Genomic DNA, 16,235 nt, shown 5'->3' with positions numbered 1-16,235 from the left:
CTGCTTCAGGATTGTTTGGTTTTGCTGGCTTTGATCCAATTGCTTTAATTGAGTTACTTTGATAGACTCCACTGTCCTATCTTACACTACACTACTAGGAGTTTATGACTTTTATACTGTGCAGTAAATAATTCTGTTTAAGGTCTTTCATCTGTTCACTTGTCTGATCAATTGTCTATTCATTTGTCATAATAAATAATTATTTTATAAAAATATTTCAGATTTTTCATCACTAAAACCTGCAGGACAAAGTGATTGCATTACACCTCTAGAATTCCTTCAGTTGAAATCAAAATCTGAGCCTGAGATTGGATCCAGCCACAGCCAGGCTCCTCTCTGAGAAGGAATTTAGAAAGCAAGGGGGTCCTTTCTGCCCCTCGTAGCTCAATGAGACGGCTTCTGCCATCAACTTTGTCTAAGCCTTCCACCCCCCCAGCCCCAAGCCGTGACACATGGGCATGTCTTGTGCATGCAGTGCAAACATGGACTCCTGAGCTGGTCATTTGATGTCCCTCCTTGGAGGGAAGAACAAGTCCAATGGCCTGGGGTGAGAGGCCAGTGCTGGGAGCGGCGCTGGCTGTGCCAGGGCACTGCTGGGTGCCCCCACCCTGAGCACTCCCACCCTTGTGCTGGTCACTGCTGTTTTCCTCTGCAGGGCGTTGTGTTGGGCACATCCTGGAGAGCAAAGTGGAAAGCAGATGGAAGCTTTGAGGCCCTGGCCTGAGGAGATGCCCCTGCAGGATGGCAGTGCTGCTGCAGAGGTCAGCTCTGTGCCAGCAGTGCCCGTGGCTGTCCCTGCCTGCAGTCCCTGCACAGTCCTGCAGCAGGACTGGGACCGACTGCCAGAGCACTGAGGCCTCCAACAACACAGGGCTCTGCAGGACAGTGTGGAAGGGAAGGGAGAGGAGGCCAGGCAGGAGAAGGGCTGCTGCTCCCTGGCAGTGCTGCTCTGCTGGGACTCTTTTCTGGCCCAGCTCTGCACAGAGGCCCCGACCCTGCAGCTGCAGAGAAGTCAGAGAGGAAAGATGTCAGGCAAACAAGTCAATGCAGAGTTCTTTTTTTGTTTTAAGTATACAGCAAGTACAATTCCCAATTTGTACAGCCTCCGGGCTAGGCTAGAAAGGCAAACACTGAATTGAAAATGGTGTTTATATATAAAATGATATTTATATATATCCTTATAGATATAATTATAGATATACAGATTTATTGATGTGAACAAATTCTCACAAAAATAACACTCCTATCAGAAGTAAAAAATAGAGAAGGTATGGTGGGCCGTTAATGAAGTCCATAACAGGATTGGCCTTTAATGAGGTACATAACATGCAGAAGAAGGAGAGTTTATTGATTCTGAAAAACAGCCAGTTATCAGTTTTCTCAGGGCATCCTTGAGCTCCTGGTTCCTCAGGCTGTAGATGAAGGGGTTCAATGCTGGAGGAACCACTGAGTACAGAACTGACAGGGTCAGATCCAGGGATGGGGAGGAGATGGAGGGGGGCTTCAGGTAGGCAATGAATAACGTGCTGACAAAAAGGGAGACCACGGCCAGGTGAGGGAGGCACGTGGAAAAGGCTTTGTGCCGTCCCTGCTGAGAGGGGATCCTCAGCACAGCCCTGAAGATCTGCACATAGGAGAACACAATGAAAACAAAACAACTAAACATTAAACAGGCAATAACCACAGTGAGCCCACGTTCCCTGAGGTAGCCTGAGTGTGAGCAGGAGAGCTTGAGGATGTGTGGGATTTCACAGAAGAACTGGCCCAGGGCATTGCCCTGGCACAGGGGCAGGGAAAATGTATTGGCTGTGTGCAGCAGAGAATAGAGAAACCCAGTGACCCAGGCAGCTGCTGCCATGTGGGCACAAGCTCTGCTGCCCAGGAGGGTCCCGTAGTGCAGGAGTTTGCAGATGGCAACGTAGCGGTCGTAGCACATGATGGTGAGGAGGGAAAACTCTGCTGAGATGAAGAAATAAAAGAAAAAGAGCTGTGCAGCACATCCCATGTAGGCGATGGTTGTGGTGCCCCAGAGGGAATTGTGCATGGCTTTGGGGACAGTGGTGCAGATGCAGCCCAGGTCTGTGAGGGAGAGGTTGAGCAGGAAGAAGCCCATGGGGGTGTGCAGGTGGTGGTCACAGGCTACGGCGCTGAGGATGAGGCCGTTGGCCAGGAGGGCAGCCAGGGAGATGGCCAGGAAGAGCCAGAAGTGCAGGAGCTGCAGCTCCCGCCTGTCTGCGAATGCCAGGAGGAGGAACTGGGGCATGGAGCTGCTGTTGGACATTTGCTGCTTCTTAGCACAGGGTCTGTTCAAAAAAGGAAAGGGCAGGGAACGGTTAAGACAGACCTCTGTGAAAGAGCAACTCCATTTTTAAAAGAAATAGATGTGTCAAATGTCACCAAATGCACTGCCATGAGTCAGTTTTGCTCTGCTGCAGTGGGACATGGAATTTTTTTGTAGAGCTCTCACACACACAAGGAATGTCAGTTGTAACGCATCTTGAATACAAAAGTTCCCTCTCTACACCCATGATTCAGAAGAGCTGGAGCTACAGAGCAGAAGCTTAGTCTGTCCTTAGAATATTGTACCTGTGTTTTCTATTTTTATCATCACATCTGGGGAAGGTTCTTTTCCACTGCAGGAATCCTCATTTCTATGGCCCAGCACACAGTGCTCAGCAGAGCTGCAGGGAAGGGCCCCCAGAGCTGCCTGAATGCCCCCTCCCACAGGCCTTGGGGGCTCTTGCCCCCCACTCACTGCCCAGGGCTCTGCTGCCTGGAGCTGTCCCTGCCAGCAGCTGCTTCTCTGGGCCCAGGGCTGGGCCCTGGCAGTGCTGCCAGAGCCCATCCCAGCCCTGGGGGCTCAACTCTGCCCTGCAGAGCCCTCCCAGCAGCACAGGGCACTGCCCAGGGGCATCTCTGGCTGGGCAGGCTCTGCTGGCAATGTCAGAGCAACCCTGAGGAGGCTGGAAAAGTGACACTGATGCTGTCTATAAGACAGTTTTGATGTCTAATACTGTCAGGTTCAATCCCCTCTAATCTAACAGAGTTCAAGTTTCAGTGTCTCCTCCTGTGCTCAGAGATTCATTTCCCTGTCACAGTCAGCACTCAGACAACCCAGAGTATAACACTGAAAGAACTGGTTCCTTCTCTTGAAGGTACCCCCTGTCTGTCTGTGCCTCCTGCAAATACCTTCTGGGAAACTTGCTACTTAGATCTGGAGCTGTGACCAGCCCTCATCCCTGCAGCCCACTTTGGGGATCAGAAGGACTCTGCCCTGCTCTGCCCTCCCAGGAATTGTTCCTTCCCCACAGCCCTTCTCCCCCAGCCCCGTGGCAGCTCCTTGGTCGGGCTGAGAGCTGACCCTGGCAGGCAGCAGAGTCCCTGCCCCAGCACACAGAGCCCTGGGGGCAGGACCCTGCTCTGCACCACAGCCCTGGGCACCCCTGGCTGCTCCCCCACCTTCCCACCCCACAGCCAGCCCTGGCACAGGGAACCTTCTGGCCCTGGGCCTCTGATGGGGCACCAGCAAGTCCTGCTCTGCAGCAGCTTCTCCTGCTGCACCCCAGCAAATCCAGCAGAGCCATCCTGACAGCTCCTGCCACTGCTGCCATTTGGCAGCTGGGAGAGGCACTTGCAGGAACTCACCTGCACTGCTCTGCAGCCACAGCCTGACCGTGGCAAAGGGCTGGCAAGGTTCCTGCCCTGAGCAGCTCTGCCCTGTCCTCCCACCCCAGGATCCCTTGAACCTCCTGCTCCCTTCTCCTCTCTGCCCTTGCTGCCTGCAGCTCCTGCCCTGCTCTGCCATATGGCCACTTCCCCTGCACTGCAGCAACTGGGAGAGTCCTGCTGAAAGATCCCAGAAGCTGTGGGATGTGCCAGCTTTAGGAGATCCCTCCAGGAAGGCAAGCCGAACTTTCCTACAGCCAGAGAATTCTTGCTTCAAATCCTAGGAAGGTTTCTCGTGTAGTGAGAGCTCAGTCACCTCCCAGACCAGGCTGCCTCTCATCTCTCTGCCTTCTCTCCTGTGCCCTGGGTGCTGCAGGCAGTGCCCTCAGCCCTGCTGGGCTGTGCAGAGGAGCTGCTCACCAGCAGAGCTGTCTCTTTGAAGCTCTTCTTGCTTGCCAGGAGCTCCCTGTGCGCCAGGAGCCTGGCCCAGCTCAGCAGCACAGCAACAGCCCCAGGCAGCCCTTTCTCTGCCCCTCTGGGCTCCCTCCAGCTGTCCCGGGGCTCCAGGGGAACCTGCTGGCACACAGCTGAAGGAAGTAATGATGTTCCTTCTCTCAGCTGGGCACAGACACTTCTTTCAGCACTGTCATTTCTCCAAACACACACAGAGTTCAAGAGTCCCCTTTTCATGTCCCATCATTAGACAGGAAACCCAGACAGTGCCCAGGAGGGATCTCCTTCACCTGCACTGAGGGAAGGGACTCAGCTGAGTCAACAGAGGTGTCTCCTTGTGGCTCTGCAGACCTGGGGCCAGAAGGACACTCAGCTGTAACAACGGAAATGTATGCTGGTTGCCATGGTAACTGACCATAACAGTGGGAATGTATGGTGTTTGCCATGGTAACTGACCATAGCAACAGGAATGTATGATTATTGCCTTGGTAACTGACCATAGCAACGGGACTTTATGATGATTGCCATAGTAACTGACTGTAGCAATGGGAATGTATGATGGTTGCCATGGTAACTGACTGTAGGAATGGGACTGTATGATGGTTTCCATGGCAACCGACCGTAGCAATTGGATTGTATGCTGGTTGCCATAGTGACTGACCGTAGCAACGCGACTGTATGATGGTTGCCATGGTAACCATACTATCAGTAGTATGGTTAGCAATGGGACTGTATGATGGTTGCCAGGATAACTGACCGTAGAAATGGCAACGTATGATGTTTGCTATGGTAACTCACAGTAGCAATGGGAATGTATGGTTGTTGCCATGGTAAGTGACCATAGAAATGGTAATGTCTGGTGGTTTGCCATTGGTAACTGACTGTACCAGTGGGAAGTATGATTGTTACCATGGTAACCGACTGTAGCAATGGGAATGTATGCTGTTTGCCACAGTAACTGCCCATAACAAGAGAAATGTCTGTTGGTTGCCATGGTAACTGACTGTAACCACGGAAATGTAAGCTGGTTGCCATGGTAACTGACCACAGTGACAGGAATGTATGATGGTTGCCATGGTAACCGAGCATAGCAATGGGAATGTGTGATGGTTGCCATGGTAACGACTGTGGCAATTCTAATGTGTGATGCTTGCCGTGGTAACTGACTGTGGCAACTGGAATGTATGATGGTTGCCATGGTAATTGACCGTAGAGAGGGGAATGTGTGATGGTTGCCATGGTAACTGAGTGTAGGAACGGAAATGTGTGACGGTTGCCATGGTAACCGATTGACCAGTGTGAAGTATGATGGTTGCTGTAGTAACTGACCGTAGAAACGTGAATGTATGATGGTTGCCAAGGTAACTGACTGTACCAATGGCAATGTATGATGGTTGCTGTTGTAACTGACCATAGCAATGGGAATGTGTGATGGTTGCCATGGTACCTGTGTGTAGCAATGGGAATGTATGATGGTTGCCATGGTAACTGACCATAATGACGGGAGTGTATGATGGTTGTCATGGTAACTGAGCATAGCAATGGGAATGTGTGATGGTTGCCATGGTAACGACTGTGGCAAATGTAATGTATGATGCTTGCCATGGTAACTGACTGTGGTAACCATATCAACGCGACTGTATGATGGTTGCCATGGTAACTCACCGTAGTGATGGGAATGTATGATAGTTGCCATGGTAACCGACTGTAGCAACATGACTGTATGATGGTTGCCATGGTAACTGACCACAGAAACTGGAATTCACATGGTTGCCATGCTAACTGATCGTAGCAACGCGGCTGTATGATGTTTGCCATGGTAACTGATTGTAGCAGTGGACCGTATGATGGTTGCCATGGTAACCGACCACAGCAATGGGAATGTATAATGGTTGCCATGGTAACCAACAACAGCAATGGGAATGTGTGATGGTTACTATGGTAACCAACCATACAAATGGGAATGTATGATGGTTGCCATGGTACAAGACCGTAACAGTGGGAATGTATGGTGGTTGCCATGGTTACTGACCATAGCAATGTGAATGTATGATGGTTGCCATGGTAACTGACCGTAGCAATGGGAATGTATGATTGTTGCCATGGGAACTCACTATAGCAATGGGACTGTATGACGGTTGCCATGGTAACTGAACGTAGCAACATGACTGTATGATGGTTTCCATGGTAACTGACCATTGCAATTGGAATGTATGATGGTTGCCATGGTAACCGACCATAGCAATGGGAATGTATGAGGGATGCCATTGTAACTGTCGATTGCAATGTGAATGTGTGATAGTTGCCATGGTAACCAACCATGGCAATGAAAATGTATGATGGTTGCCATGGTAACTGATTATAGCAGTGGGAAGTATGAAGGTTGCCATGGTAACTGACTGTAGAAATCGGAATGTATGCTGGTTGCCATGGTAACTGACTGTAGCAACGCCACTGTATGAAGGTTGCCATGGTAACTGACCATAGGAATGGGAATGTGTGATGGTTGCCATGGTAACTGACTGTAGCAGTGGGAAGTAGAATGGTTGCCATGGTAACTGACCATTGCAATGGGACTGTATGATGGTTGCCATGGTAACTGACTGTATGACGGTTGCCACGGTAACTGAACATAGCAATTGGAATGTATGATGTTTGCCATGGTAACTGAACGTAGCAACATGACTGTATGATGGTTTCCATGGTGACTGACCATTGCAATGGGAATGTATGATGGTTTTTAAGAAGCACTAGGCCCTGCTTGACACGACTTTGGAGGTTGCAAACTGTGTGAAAACTCTGTGTTTACACTTACAAACTCTGTGAAACTATGCAATGTTTATACTTGTTAGCTATATGTTTATAGTCGTAGGTATGAGAAAATCCTGTGTTTATAGCTGAAAGTTTTGGGAAAACTGGAGATAAAGGAACACCTGCAAGATCTCGGAAAGTCCCTAAGGGTGGATCAACAGGAGGGACTTTGGGTGGCCCTATGATGTCAGGCTGCATGGAGAGCACCAGAACCAATGAACCGAAGGTGTGGTACGCGTGCACAGACTGAGCTAACCAATCACCTTGCTGTAAGCATGTACCCAGAAAAAACTAAACTGTATAAAAGTTAACTCATTGAATAATAAATTGAACATCACCTGATCATATTGATTGTCTGCGTGTGTTCCGGAACTCCTGCCGGCCAGAACCCCAGGCGCTGTTTCCAAAGGAACCCCAATGAAAGGGGGACGCCGGAAAGATGGGCGGACAAGTCCTGCAATGGAACTCTGTGTGTGCAGCCTCATTTTCTCCTTCAGTGCCCACAGGAGAGAGGGCAAAATTGGGGGTTGGGCCCCAAAAATGTTCACGGCAGAAATTGGGGATTGAGGGGACAGTGGGAAAGTGGGAGGAACAGTGAGAAGGGTGGAAAAGGGAGGGTGGTCTGGCAAGTCTGATGGTCCCATGGGAGTCTTTGAGCACCAGGGGGTTGGCCCCATGAGCTCCCAACTTACTGTGGGGTACTGGGGGCTGCTGGATCCAATCAGCCTTGGATTATGCCACCACTTTAGAGGAATTACAGAAGTGTGACTGAATCTTTGGTCCTCCATGATTTTAATGATGGCAAAACAGATCTATTGATAAAAATGAATTATTTAGAGATACAAATGATCAGACAGAAGATCTTCATCAGAATTAATTACTGCGCAATAGAGACACTTAAACTACCAGGAGTACAGGATAAGATAGGACAGGGCTCTACACTAAAGCACCTTGAAGCTCTACACTAAAGCAATTGAAGCAATTCTACTCAAGCTGGCACAAAAGCAAGAATTCTTAACATGAGTTGTATGGAACCCCCCCAGACCAATGCTAGTGGGGAGATCTCTGCTCTCAACCTCCAGCAGTGACCTTGGGGGCGCCCCCACCCAAGGCAGGAATCTGCACACACACCGCAAGGAAGGGTTCTGTTGGAAGAAGCTGCCCCTGGGAAAGGGGACTGGCCCTTTGTGGTTGAAAGGGATGGACTGACAGTCACTGGACTCCAGGGGTTGCTTCATCAACAAGGGCTTCATTTGAGAAGGAGCAGCCAAAGCTCTTCCTGCAGCCGGGGCACTGGCAGGGCTTCCCTTACTGGTGGGCCCTCTGGTGTCTGGTCAAGCCAGAGCTCTTGTTGAAGCTCTTCCCACACTCCCCACACTTGTAGGGCCTCTCACCGGTGTGGATGCGCCGGTGGGTGATGAGGTTGGAGTTCCGGTTGAAGCCCTTCCCACAGATGGTGCAGCGGAAGGGCCCCTCATCCGTGTGCGTCCGCTGGTGCTGGAAGAGATTGGAGCTGGTCTGAAACCTCTTCCCACATTCCCCACACGTGTAGGGCCATTCCCTGGTGTAGGGCCATTCCCCAGTGTGGATGAGCTGGTGTCGGATCAGGTGGGAGCTGTACCTGAAGCTCTTCCCACATTCCCTACACTTGTAGGGCCGTTCCCCGGTGTGGATGCGCTGGTGTCGGATCAGGTTGGAGCTGTCCCTGAAGCTCTTCCCACATTTGCCACATGTGTAGGGCCGTTCTCCAGTGTGGATCATTTGGTGTCGGATCAGGCTGGAGCTGTCCCGGAAGCTCTTCTCACATTCCCCACATGAGTACGACCGTGCCCCAGTGTGGATGTGCAGGTGTCGGATCAGGTCGGAACTCTGACTGAAGCTCTTCCCACATTCCCTACACATGTAGGGCCGTTCCCCAGTGTGGATGTGCTGGTGTCGGGTCAGGTCAGAGCTGTGACTGAAGTTCTTCCCACATTCCAAGCACCTGAAGGGCTTCTCCCTGCTGGGAGGCTGCTCAGGGACCATCAGCTCAGAGCTCCCCCTCAACCTCCGGCCGCCTTCCCAGCACAGGCTGGCTCTTTCCTCCTCAGAGCACCCTGGGATGGCTTTGGAGCCCCTCCTGCGGGGGGATCTCCGGCCCTTTTCCTCCCCGCTGCCTTCCTGCGCCGGGGAGCCCTTCAAAACGGCCTCTCCCACCAGGGTCTCACGGGGGGATTTGTCCTCCGGGCTCTCCGTCCTCAGCTCGGGGCCTGGGGCAGGAAGCAAGAAGGACAGGGAGGGGATTTGCCTCCGGCCCACAGGGAAGGTCAAGGACATCCCCCCAACTCCAGCCCCAGCAGGGGGGCTGTTCTGCAGCCAGGGATCATGCTAGATCATGCATGCCTAGATCATGCAAGCAGAAATTATGAAACTCTTTTTTAAAACAACTAAGAAAGTTTTCAGACACAACAGACTAAACCATTATAGAAAACAAAACTATAGTTGTGGTATAAATACTTAAGATAGAGTTAAGTTAGTAATAATGTTCTATTGAATTGTAGTAGAAAAATTTTCATTATATTTTGTTTATTGAAGATTGTATGTTAGTTGTAGAATTTGAAGTCATTGTAAGTATGTAATTTCGCAAGGGCGAGGGGTGGAAATTGTGGTGGTTTGAAAAAAAACCTTTCCCCCTGGGGCTTGTGATAGTCTGCCCAGGGGTGGTGTTTTTGATACTGGACCAATTAAAAACTTTGTGCACCCTTGCAGAAATTACCTGCTCACAGCAACGGAAGAGAAGGGTTAATTTTAACTGCGTAGCTGGAAGGAGAGGCAGCCATGCTTTGAACGGGACTCGTGTGGTGTGGGCCGGGGGGCCTTTGCCTTCAGCTCCTGGCCGGGGGGACCAGGAGCAGCACGGCCACTGAGTGGAGCCCCCCTGAAGCCAGTGACCGAGGGGGACCCCGAAAGATCAGGAAGACCCCCTGGGTTGCATTTTCTTCCCCCCCTCACAGTTGCAGGGGAGGAACGCGGCAGAGGTGCCCGATGGTGCCAGAGGGCTGCAATCGGCGCAGACGCGGCGCTGGAGCGGAGCCAGCGCGAGTCGAGGGGTGGCTGGAGAGGGCCAAGCTGAAGAGCCCTGACCTTTGGAAAGGCGGCTGCAGCACACAGTCATGGAAGGGCCGAGGGGAGTCTCCTCCCATGGGTTTGGGGGAGTCCCTGGGCCCCGCTGTCCTGGCCCAGCCAGGACTGCAGGAGTTAAACTCCCCAGGATTTCTCCAGCTGACCTCACCACCTTTTCCCACCGTGGAGGGGGAGAAGTGGTGAGAAGTTGGCTGGACCCTGCAGCAACAGCCAAACCAGTGAATCCAAGAACAGAGCAGATGGAGAGAAAGAGAGTCAGTTGGACTCAGTTCTAGGGTAAGAACTTGAACTAAACTAAAAACCTTAGAACTCTTATTCCCCGGGGAGGAGAGGTGGAAATCTCCGAGAACTCATTCCCCGGGGGCCAGAACCTCCAGGGGCCAGAACCTCCACTTAACAAGAGCAGGGGATAAAGACTTTAATCCCTAGTATTTCGTGCTGCAGAAGAAAGAAGAATCCTAGCTGTGACAAATCAAAACTGCTGCCTTAAAAATAAGAGACATTTACCAGTGCCGCAGAAAATTAATTTGGAAGAGCTGTGGCCTGAAAGTGCAAGAGGATTTCTTCTCCTTTCCTTCAGGACTCTTTTTTGAAGGAAAGAAGAGACGATCTATGTATATATATTGTTTCACCATAGAAGAGATAGTTAAATTGCCACGTGTATATATATATATGTATATATGTATATATAAACTGTAATATATATACCCCTCCCCCTATACTAAGCTGTGTGTGTGTCTGAAAAATTCCTCTCTCTCACATCAGATAAATTTGTAGGAAAAAATTCTAAAATTAGCTTTTTGAAATTCCTGTTTTTCAAACCACCACAGGCTGCCAGAGCCAGCACAAGAGCAGCCCAAAGGGACACTGACTTCCTCCTCACCTGCCTGGGGGGCCCAAGGCATCTTCCTCTTCCTCGCAGCCTCCTCCTCCATCTGCCCAAGCTTTGGGAAGGACAAATCCTGATGGGGGGAAAACAAGGGCTGAGCGCGTTGGCTTGGGGGTTCCTCCTGCCCAAGTCCATCTCTAGAACTCACTGGGCATCCTGTGACCATAAAAACCTCCAAAACACCAAGATTTAGCACAGAAAAACCCAAACCATCGACATTCCGGCAAAAAACCCCTCAGAAATAGTGAGATGAACCCCTCCCCAAACTGCAAAAAGTTAAGATTCAGCCAAAACATACTCCAAAATATGAAGATTCAGCCAAAAAAAAAAAAATGTTTAAGTGGGAGGATTAGGAGAGTGAGGACATTTCATGAGCACTTGATTTGATTGAGTTGCTATATATTAATCAAAAGCTGAATTAATGTAGTCTCACTTAAAACTCAATTTTTTTCTTCCTAGTTTCAGTGTAGAGAATAAATATGAAATCACTGGACTTCAGGCCTGCATCATTACCCCTGTGCTTTGGTGTGCAAATGCTTCCTCCTTCCACGCCTCCTCTGCCATCATTTCTGACAACTGGATTCCTCTGTTGTGCCAATATTCTGGGTGTGCAGTTTCCATATTTGCAAGGATTAAAAGCAACTTTTTGCCTACGAGTGTGAAGTTTAGTGTGAGAGAATCCTGGGCAGTCAGACACTGAAATTGTTGAGCTGCAATGGGCCATGCAAATGGAATGACAGAATCCATTCTGCTGGCCCAGATACAGAAGCCAATCTGTGGCTGTGGCTCTTTGCCTCACTGGCACCATCCTCTGTGGTTCCTGCTGCCCACCATGGCACTGGCAGCCCCAGGGGCACAGGTACGTCCATCCTGTACATGAAGTCAGTGTCAGACTGTCCACAAGTGTTAGCAGGAGTAAAACACTGCACTGCTGATCTTCTCAAATTTATTTCTATTAATGTCTGGCTTCACTTGGTCAATCTGTGTTCTCTTGCACAACATTACGTGGGTTTATGATTTTTATTATCACTGCACCAAATTAATCTGGAATGTGTGGTCAGAACAGTAATTACCTGTATTTGTGTATAACTGTGTGCACTTCTATTTTTCATGCTTTCTGGCAAATTCACTGACAACTTCTTTCATGACTACATGATGGGGCATGAATTGAAGGTTGCGGGGTTTTCCTGAGGGCAGCACTACACCAGACTTTTGTGTGTGTGTGAGACAGGCAGAACCACAAATGCCTGCACAGCCCAGAGCAGTCAGTGTGGGGCTGTGCTTGCTGCTGCAGAGACCCCCAGGGAACAAACCCAGGCACTAGTTTGGGTTTATTCCTTGCTCTGTGTCAGTGGAATAGAATGTTCCACAGGAGCTCTGTCCCCCTCTGTGGCACCGGGTGGCTCGAAGCTGAAGATGGGAGGGGGTCAAGTGCAAGTTCCCTTCTGAAGTGTGTGTCCCTAAGGAGGACACTTGCCTTATTACTGCTTATTGTTTGTAATATCTTATAGATCTATCATACAACACCTAAGGATGGATTCTATAGAATATGTGCCATATATATGATACAGAATATATCTGATTATTGCTTTATCTGTCTGTCCAGACAGATATTGTGTATGCAGAGAGATTGTATTTGAGGGATATGTTCCTCTCAGTACCCTGTCAGCTCCACTCCCAATGCCAGCAAATTCCTGAAGCTCCCCCTTCTGTGCCCTGCAGGTTTTGGCAGATTTGCAAGAGCAGGGGAATCATTCCCTGCAGCCCCTTTGCACTGTAGGAAATGGGAGCCCTGTGCACATCCTGCTGCCTCCAGATTCCATTCTGGGTGTGGGAAAGACCCTGTGGGGAGCAAAGAAATGCCTGGTTCTGCAGGAGCTGCAGATGCTCAAGGGGCAGCAGGACCAAGTCAGGGGCCTGAAGGGGGCCAGGGGGGCTCTGGGGTCTGGGAGGGTCCTGGGGGAGCTGGGGAGGGGCTTTGGGGATTGGGGGTACAGACCAGGACAGACCAGGACAGACCAGGACAGACCAGCACAGACCAGTACCTCCTCACTGCTTCCCAGATCTCTCCTGGAGCTGGGCCACGTTGTCCTGAGACACCTGAGGCCCCCCCAGTGCCCTCCCAGTACAGCCCAGTGCCCCCAGTACAGCCCACTGTGTTCCTGTCCCAGGGTGCTGGGTGATCCTTCTTTGGGGAGGTTGGAACGGATTTGAGGGGGGGCTGTGGGAGATTTGGGGGGATCTGAGGAGTTTAGATGGGGATTTGGGGGTTTTGAGTGCCTTTAGGGAAGTTAAAAGAGGTCTTGGGGACATTGGGGGTTCAGAGGTACCTATGGGGGGAGGGGATTAAAGGGTAAATGTAGGCTAGGAGACATTTGGGGGAGGTTAATGAGGCCTGGGCAGGCAGAGGAGGGGCTGCACCAAGAGCAGGTGAGTCCTGAGACCCCCCCTGGTGTCCCCAGGACCCTCTTGGTGTCCCCAGTTCCTCCCTTCACACCCCGAGGCCCCCCTGGTGTCTCCAATGTCCCCAGGGACTTCCCAGAGCCCTAATTCCCCCCTTGACACCCCCAATTCCACTGTCCACAAACCCCTCCCCACTGTCCTCAAACCCATCCCTGATGTCCCCAACCCTCCATCTCACCCCAGGAGCCCCCCCTGGACCCTCTGACCACAAAAACACCCCCCCACACACTCACAGAAAGGCCAAGGGCATCTGGTGACACATTGGGGACAGTCGGGGGGCTTTGTGGGGCACTGGGGGATTACTGGGGGATACTGGGACACACTGGGGGGAACCAGGGTGCACTGGGAGGGACTGGGAGGTTACTGGGAAATTACCAGGACACACGGGGAGACACTGGCAGGTTACTGGGCCATACTGGGGGTTACTGGGTGCTCACTGCAGGATCACTGGGCCATCCTGGGGGGCAGTGGGAGGTCACTGGGACACACTGGGTGGTCACTGAAGGGGTCACTGGAAAGTCACTGGGATATACTGGGGTCTAGGGATCCCCTTACCCAGATGTGGTACATTCCCCCCCCCGGATTTTGTGGGTCATCCCTAGGACCTCTTCTTTTTGGGGCTGGGGGACCCCCTGGACCCACTGCTGGGCTTTAGAGGACCCCCCAAAATGCCCTCAAAACCCCTGAAAGCCCCCCCTCGACACATCAAAACCTTCTCAAGGTCCCCTCAAATGCCTTCAGAGACCTCATCCCTCCCCAGCACCCTCTAAACTCTCTCAGTGACCCGCAAAACCCACCCGGAACCCCTCAGTCCCCTTTAGGGACCCCCCTAATCCCCCTCAGAGACCCTCAAAACCATCTAACACCCCGTAAACCCCCTAGAGACCCCCAAACTGCCTAAAAGGTCCCGCCAGGACCCCCAAACCTCCTCAGAGACCCCCAAACCCCACCTGGCACCCCCCAAATCTCCTCAGAAACCAAAACCCCCTCAGAGACCCCCAAACCCCTTCAGGAACCTTCAACCACCCCCTGAGTCCCCTCAGGACACCGAACTCCCTCAGGGACCCCTCAAAACCTCCTCGGTTATCCCCGAACCCCCCGCTAAACCCTCCCGAGCCCCCCCGGGGGGACTCACAGCACTCAGAGCGAACCGCAGGCCCCGCCGCCATCACCGAGTCCCGGCTGCGCGCGCACCGCGTTCAGAGAACGCCGCCGCAGCCAATCAGCGCGCGGCCACGCCCCCGCAGCCCCGCCCCCGCCCCTGCCGCGTTGGCTGCCGGGAATCGGTGATGGCGGCGGGTCGGTCGGTGAGCTCTGAGTGCAGGCGGGGGGTGCGGGAGAGCGGGGTCTGGGGATCCCCTCGGGGGCTGCGGGGAGCGCGGCTGTGGGGGGAAAGGCTGGAGGGCTCGGGAGGGTTTAGCGCGGAGGGTTCGGAGGTTCGGAGGACCCTCTCGGGGGCCGCGGGGCCCGGAGGCCTCCCAAGAACCCGGAAGGGTGATTCGATTGCTGAGAAAGTCTCTCGGAAAAAAAATTCAAAACCACCCAACCAAAAAAAGAACCCTGAAAAAAGGAAAAGAGAGAAAAAGGTGAAGGAAAAACTGCAAGGGCCAGGATGATTTGATTGCTTTGCTTCAGTTTTTCCTTGGTCTCCTCCTTCTCAGATTTTCTGCTCTCTTCCTTTACAGAAAGCTCTTCTGCTATTCTGTGGTTTTGGGGTCCCTGGGGGGTCCCTGAGGAGGTTTTGGAGGGTCTCTGAAGGAGTTTAGTGACCTGAGGGAACTTAAGGGGGGAGGTTGACGGTCCCTGAATGGGTTTGGGAATCCCTGAGGGAGTTTTGGAGTCTCCAAAGGAATTGGGAGGTCCTGGGGGGGCCTTTCGGAGGGATCTTTGAAGCAGTTTTGTGGGTTTCAAGTGGGATTTCGGAAGTCCCAGACAGTTTTGATGATCCCTGAGGGTGTTTTTGGGGTCCCTGAAAGGGCCTGGGGGGTCCCAGGTGGGTTTTGCAGGTCACTGAGAGGGTTTAGGGGGTCCTGGGGAGGGATGAGGTCTCTGAGGGGATTTGTGGGGTCTTTAAGGAGGTTTGGATGGGTCCAGAGGTGGATTTCTGAGGGGGTTTCAGGGCTTTTGCCTGGATTTTGGGGGGTCTCCGTGTCAGTCCTGTCTGGCCACGGCCAACTAAAACTCTTATAAGGCCATTTCCCATCCCACTACAGCACCTCTGCCAGCCCAGCAAACCAACCCCAAGGAAAGGGGATCCCAATTCCCCCCTCGAACCCCAGAGACCCCCAAAACTCAGCACACAGAGACCCCAAAGGAAGGGGGGCCCATGTGTCCACTAAAGCCCAGCAGTGGGGTTCAGGGGATCTCGCAGACCCCAGGGGAGGGGTCCTGTGGGTGCCCCCAAAAGTCCTGGGGGAGCAGAACTGACGAAGGGGATCCCAGTGCCCCCAGTATAGCCCAGTGACCTCCCAGTGACCCTCAGTACGGCCCAGTAACCCCCTCAGTGACCACCCAGTGTGTCCCAGTGACCTCCCACTGCCCTCCAGGATGACCCAGTGATCCTGCAGTGAGCACCCAGTAACCCCCAGTATGGCCCAGTAACCTCCCAGTGTCCCCCGCTGTGTCCTGATAATCCCCCATAACTCCCCAGTCCCTCCCAGTGCTCCCTGGTTCCCCCCAGTGTGTCTCAGTATCCCCCAGTAATCCCCCAGTGCCCCACAAAGCCCTCCAGTTGTCCCCAACATGTCCCCAGATGCCCTTAGCCTTTCTGTGAATGTGTGTGGGGGTGTTTTTGTGGTCAGGGGGTCCAGGGGGGCTCGTGGGGTGAGAT

At 52.2% G+C, this 16,235-nt stretch overlaps 2 protein-coding genes across 2 annotated transcripts in view; one reads left to right on the top strand and one right to left on the bottom strand.

Moving 5' to 3' along the window:
• Nucleotides 1–16,235, top strand: part of LOC135404965 (uncharacterized) — an 801,303-nt gene that overhangs the window by 620,995 nt on the left and 164,073 nt on the right. The gene's annotated exons all lie outside the window — the stretch shown is intronic.
• LOC135405544 (zinc finger protein 502-like) lies at nucleotides 8,194–9,176 on the bottom strand. The gene has a single exon (XM_064640251.1). The coding sequence runs from the start codon at nucleotides 8,953–8,955 to the stop codon at nucleotides 8,239–8,241; it is 717 nt and encodes a 238-aa protein (XP_064496321.1). The 5' UTR covers nucleotides 8,956–9,176; the 3' UTR covers nucleotides 8,194–8,238.

This window comes from Pseudopipra pipra, chromosome W (genome assembly GCF_036250125.1).
Source record: "Pseudopipra pipra isolate bDixPip1 chromosome W, bDixPip1.hap1, whole genome shotgun sequence".
NCBI lineage: Eukaryota > Metazoa > Chordata > Aves > Passeriformes > Pipridae > Pseudopipra > Pseudopipra pipra.
The sequence above is the reverse complement of the archived record's forward strand: the minus strand, read 5'-3'. Positions and strand labels throughout refer to the sequence as shown.

What these genes read in the sequence shown, in the direction of transcription:
- LOC135405544 (XM_064640251.1), bottom strand. Translation starts at nt 8,955, where the DNA reads ATGGTCCCTGAGCAGCCTCCCAGCAGGGAGAAGCCCTTCAGGTGCTTG.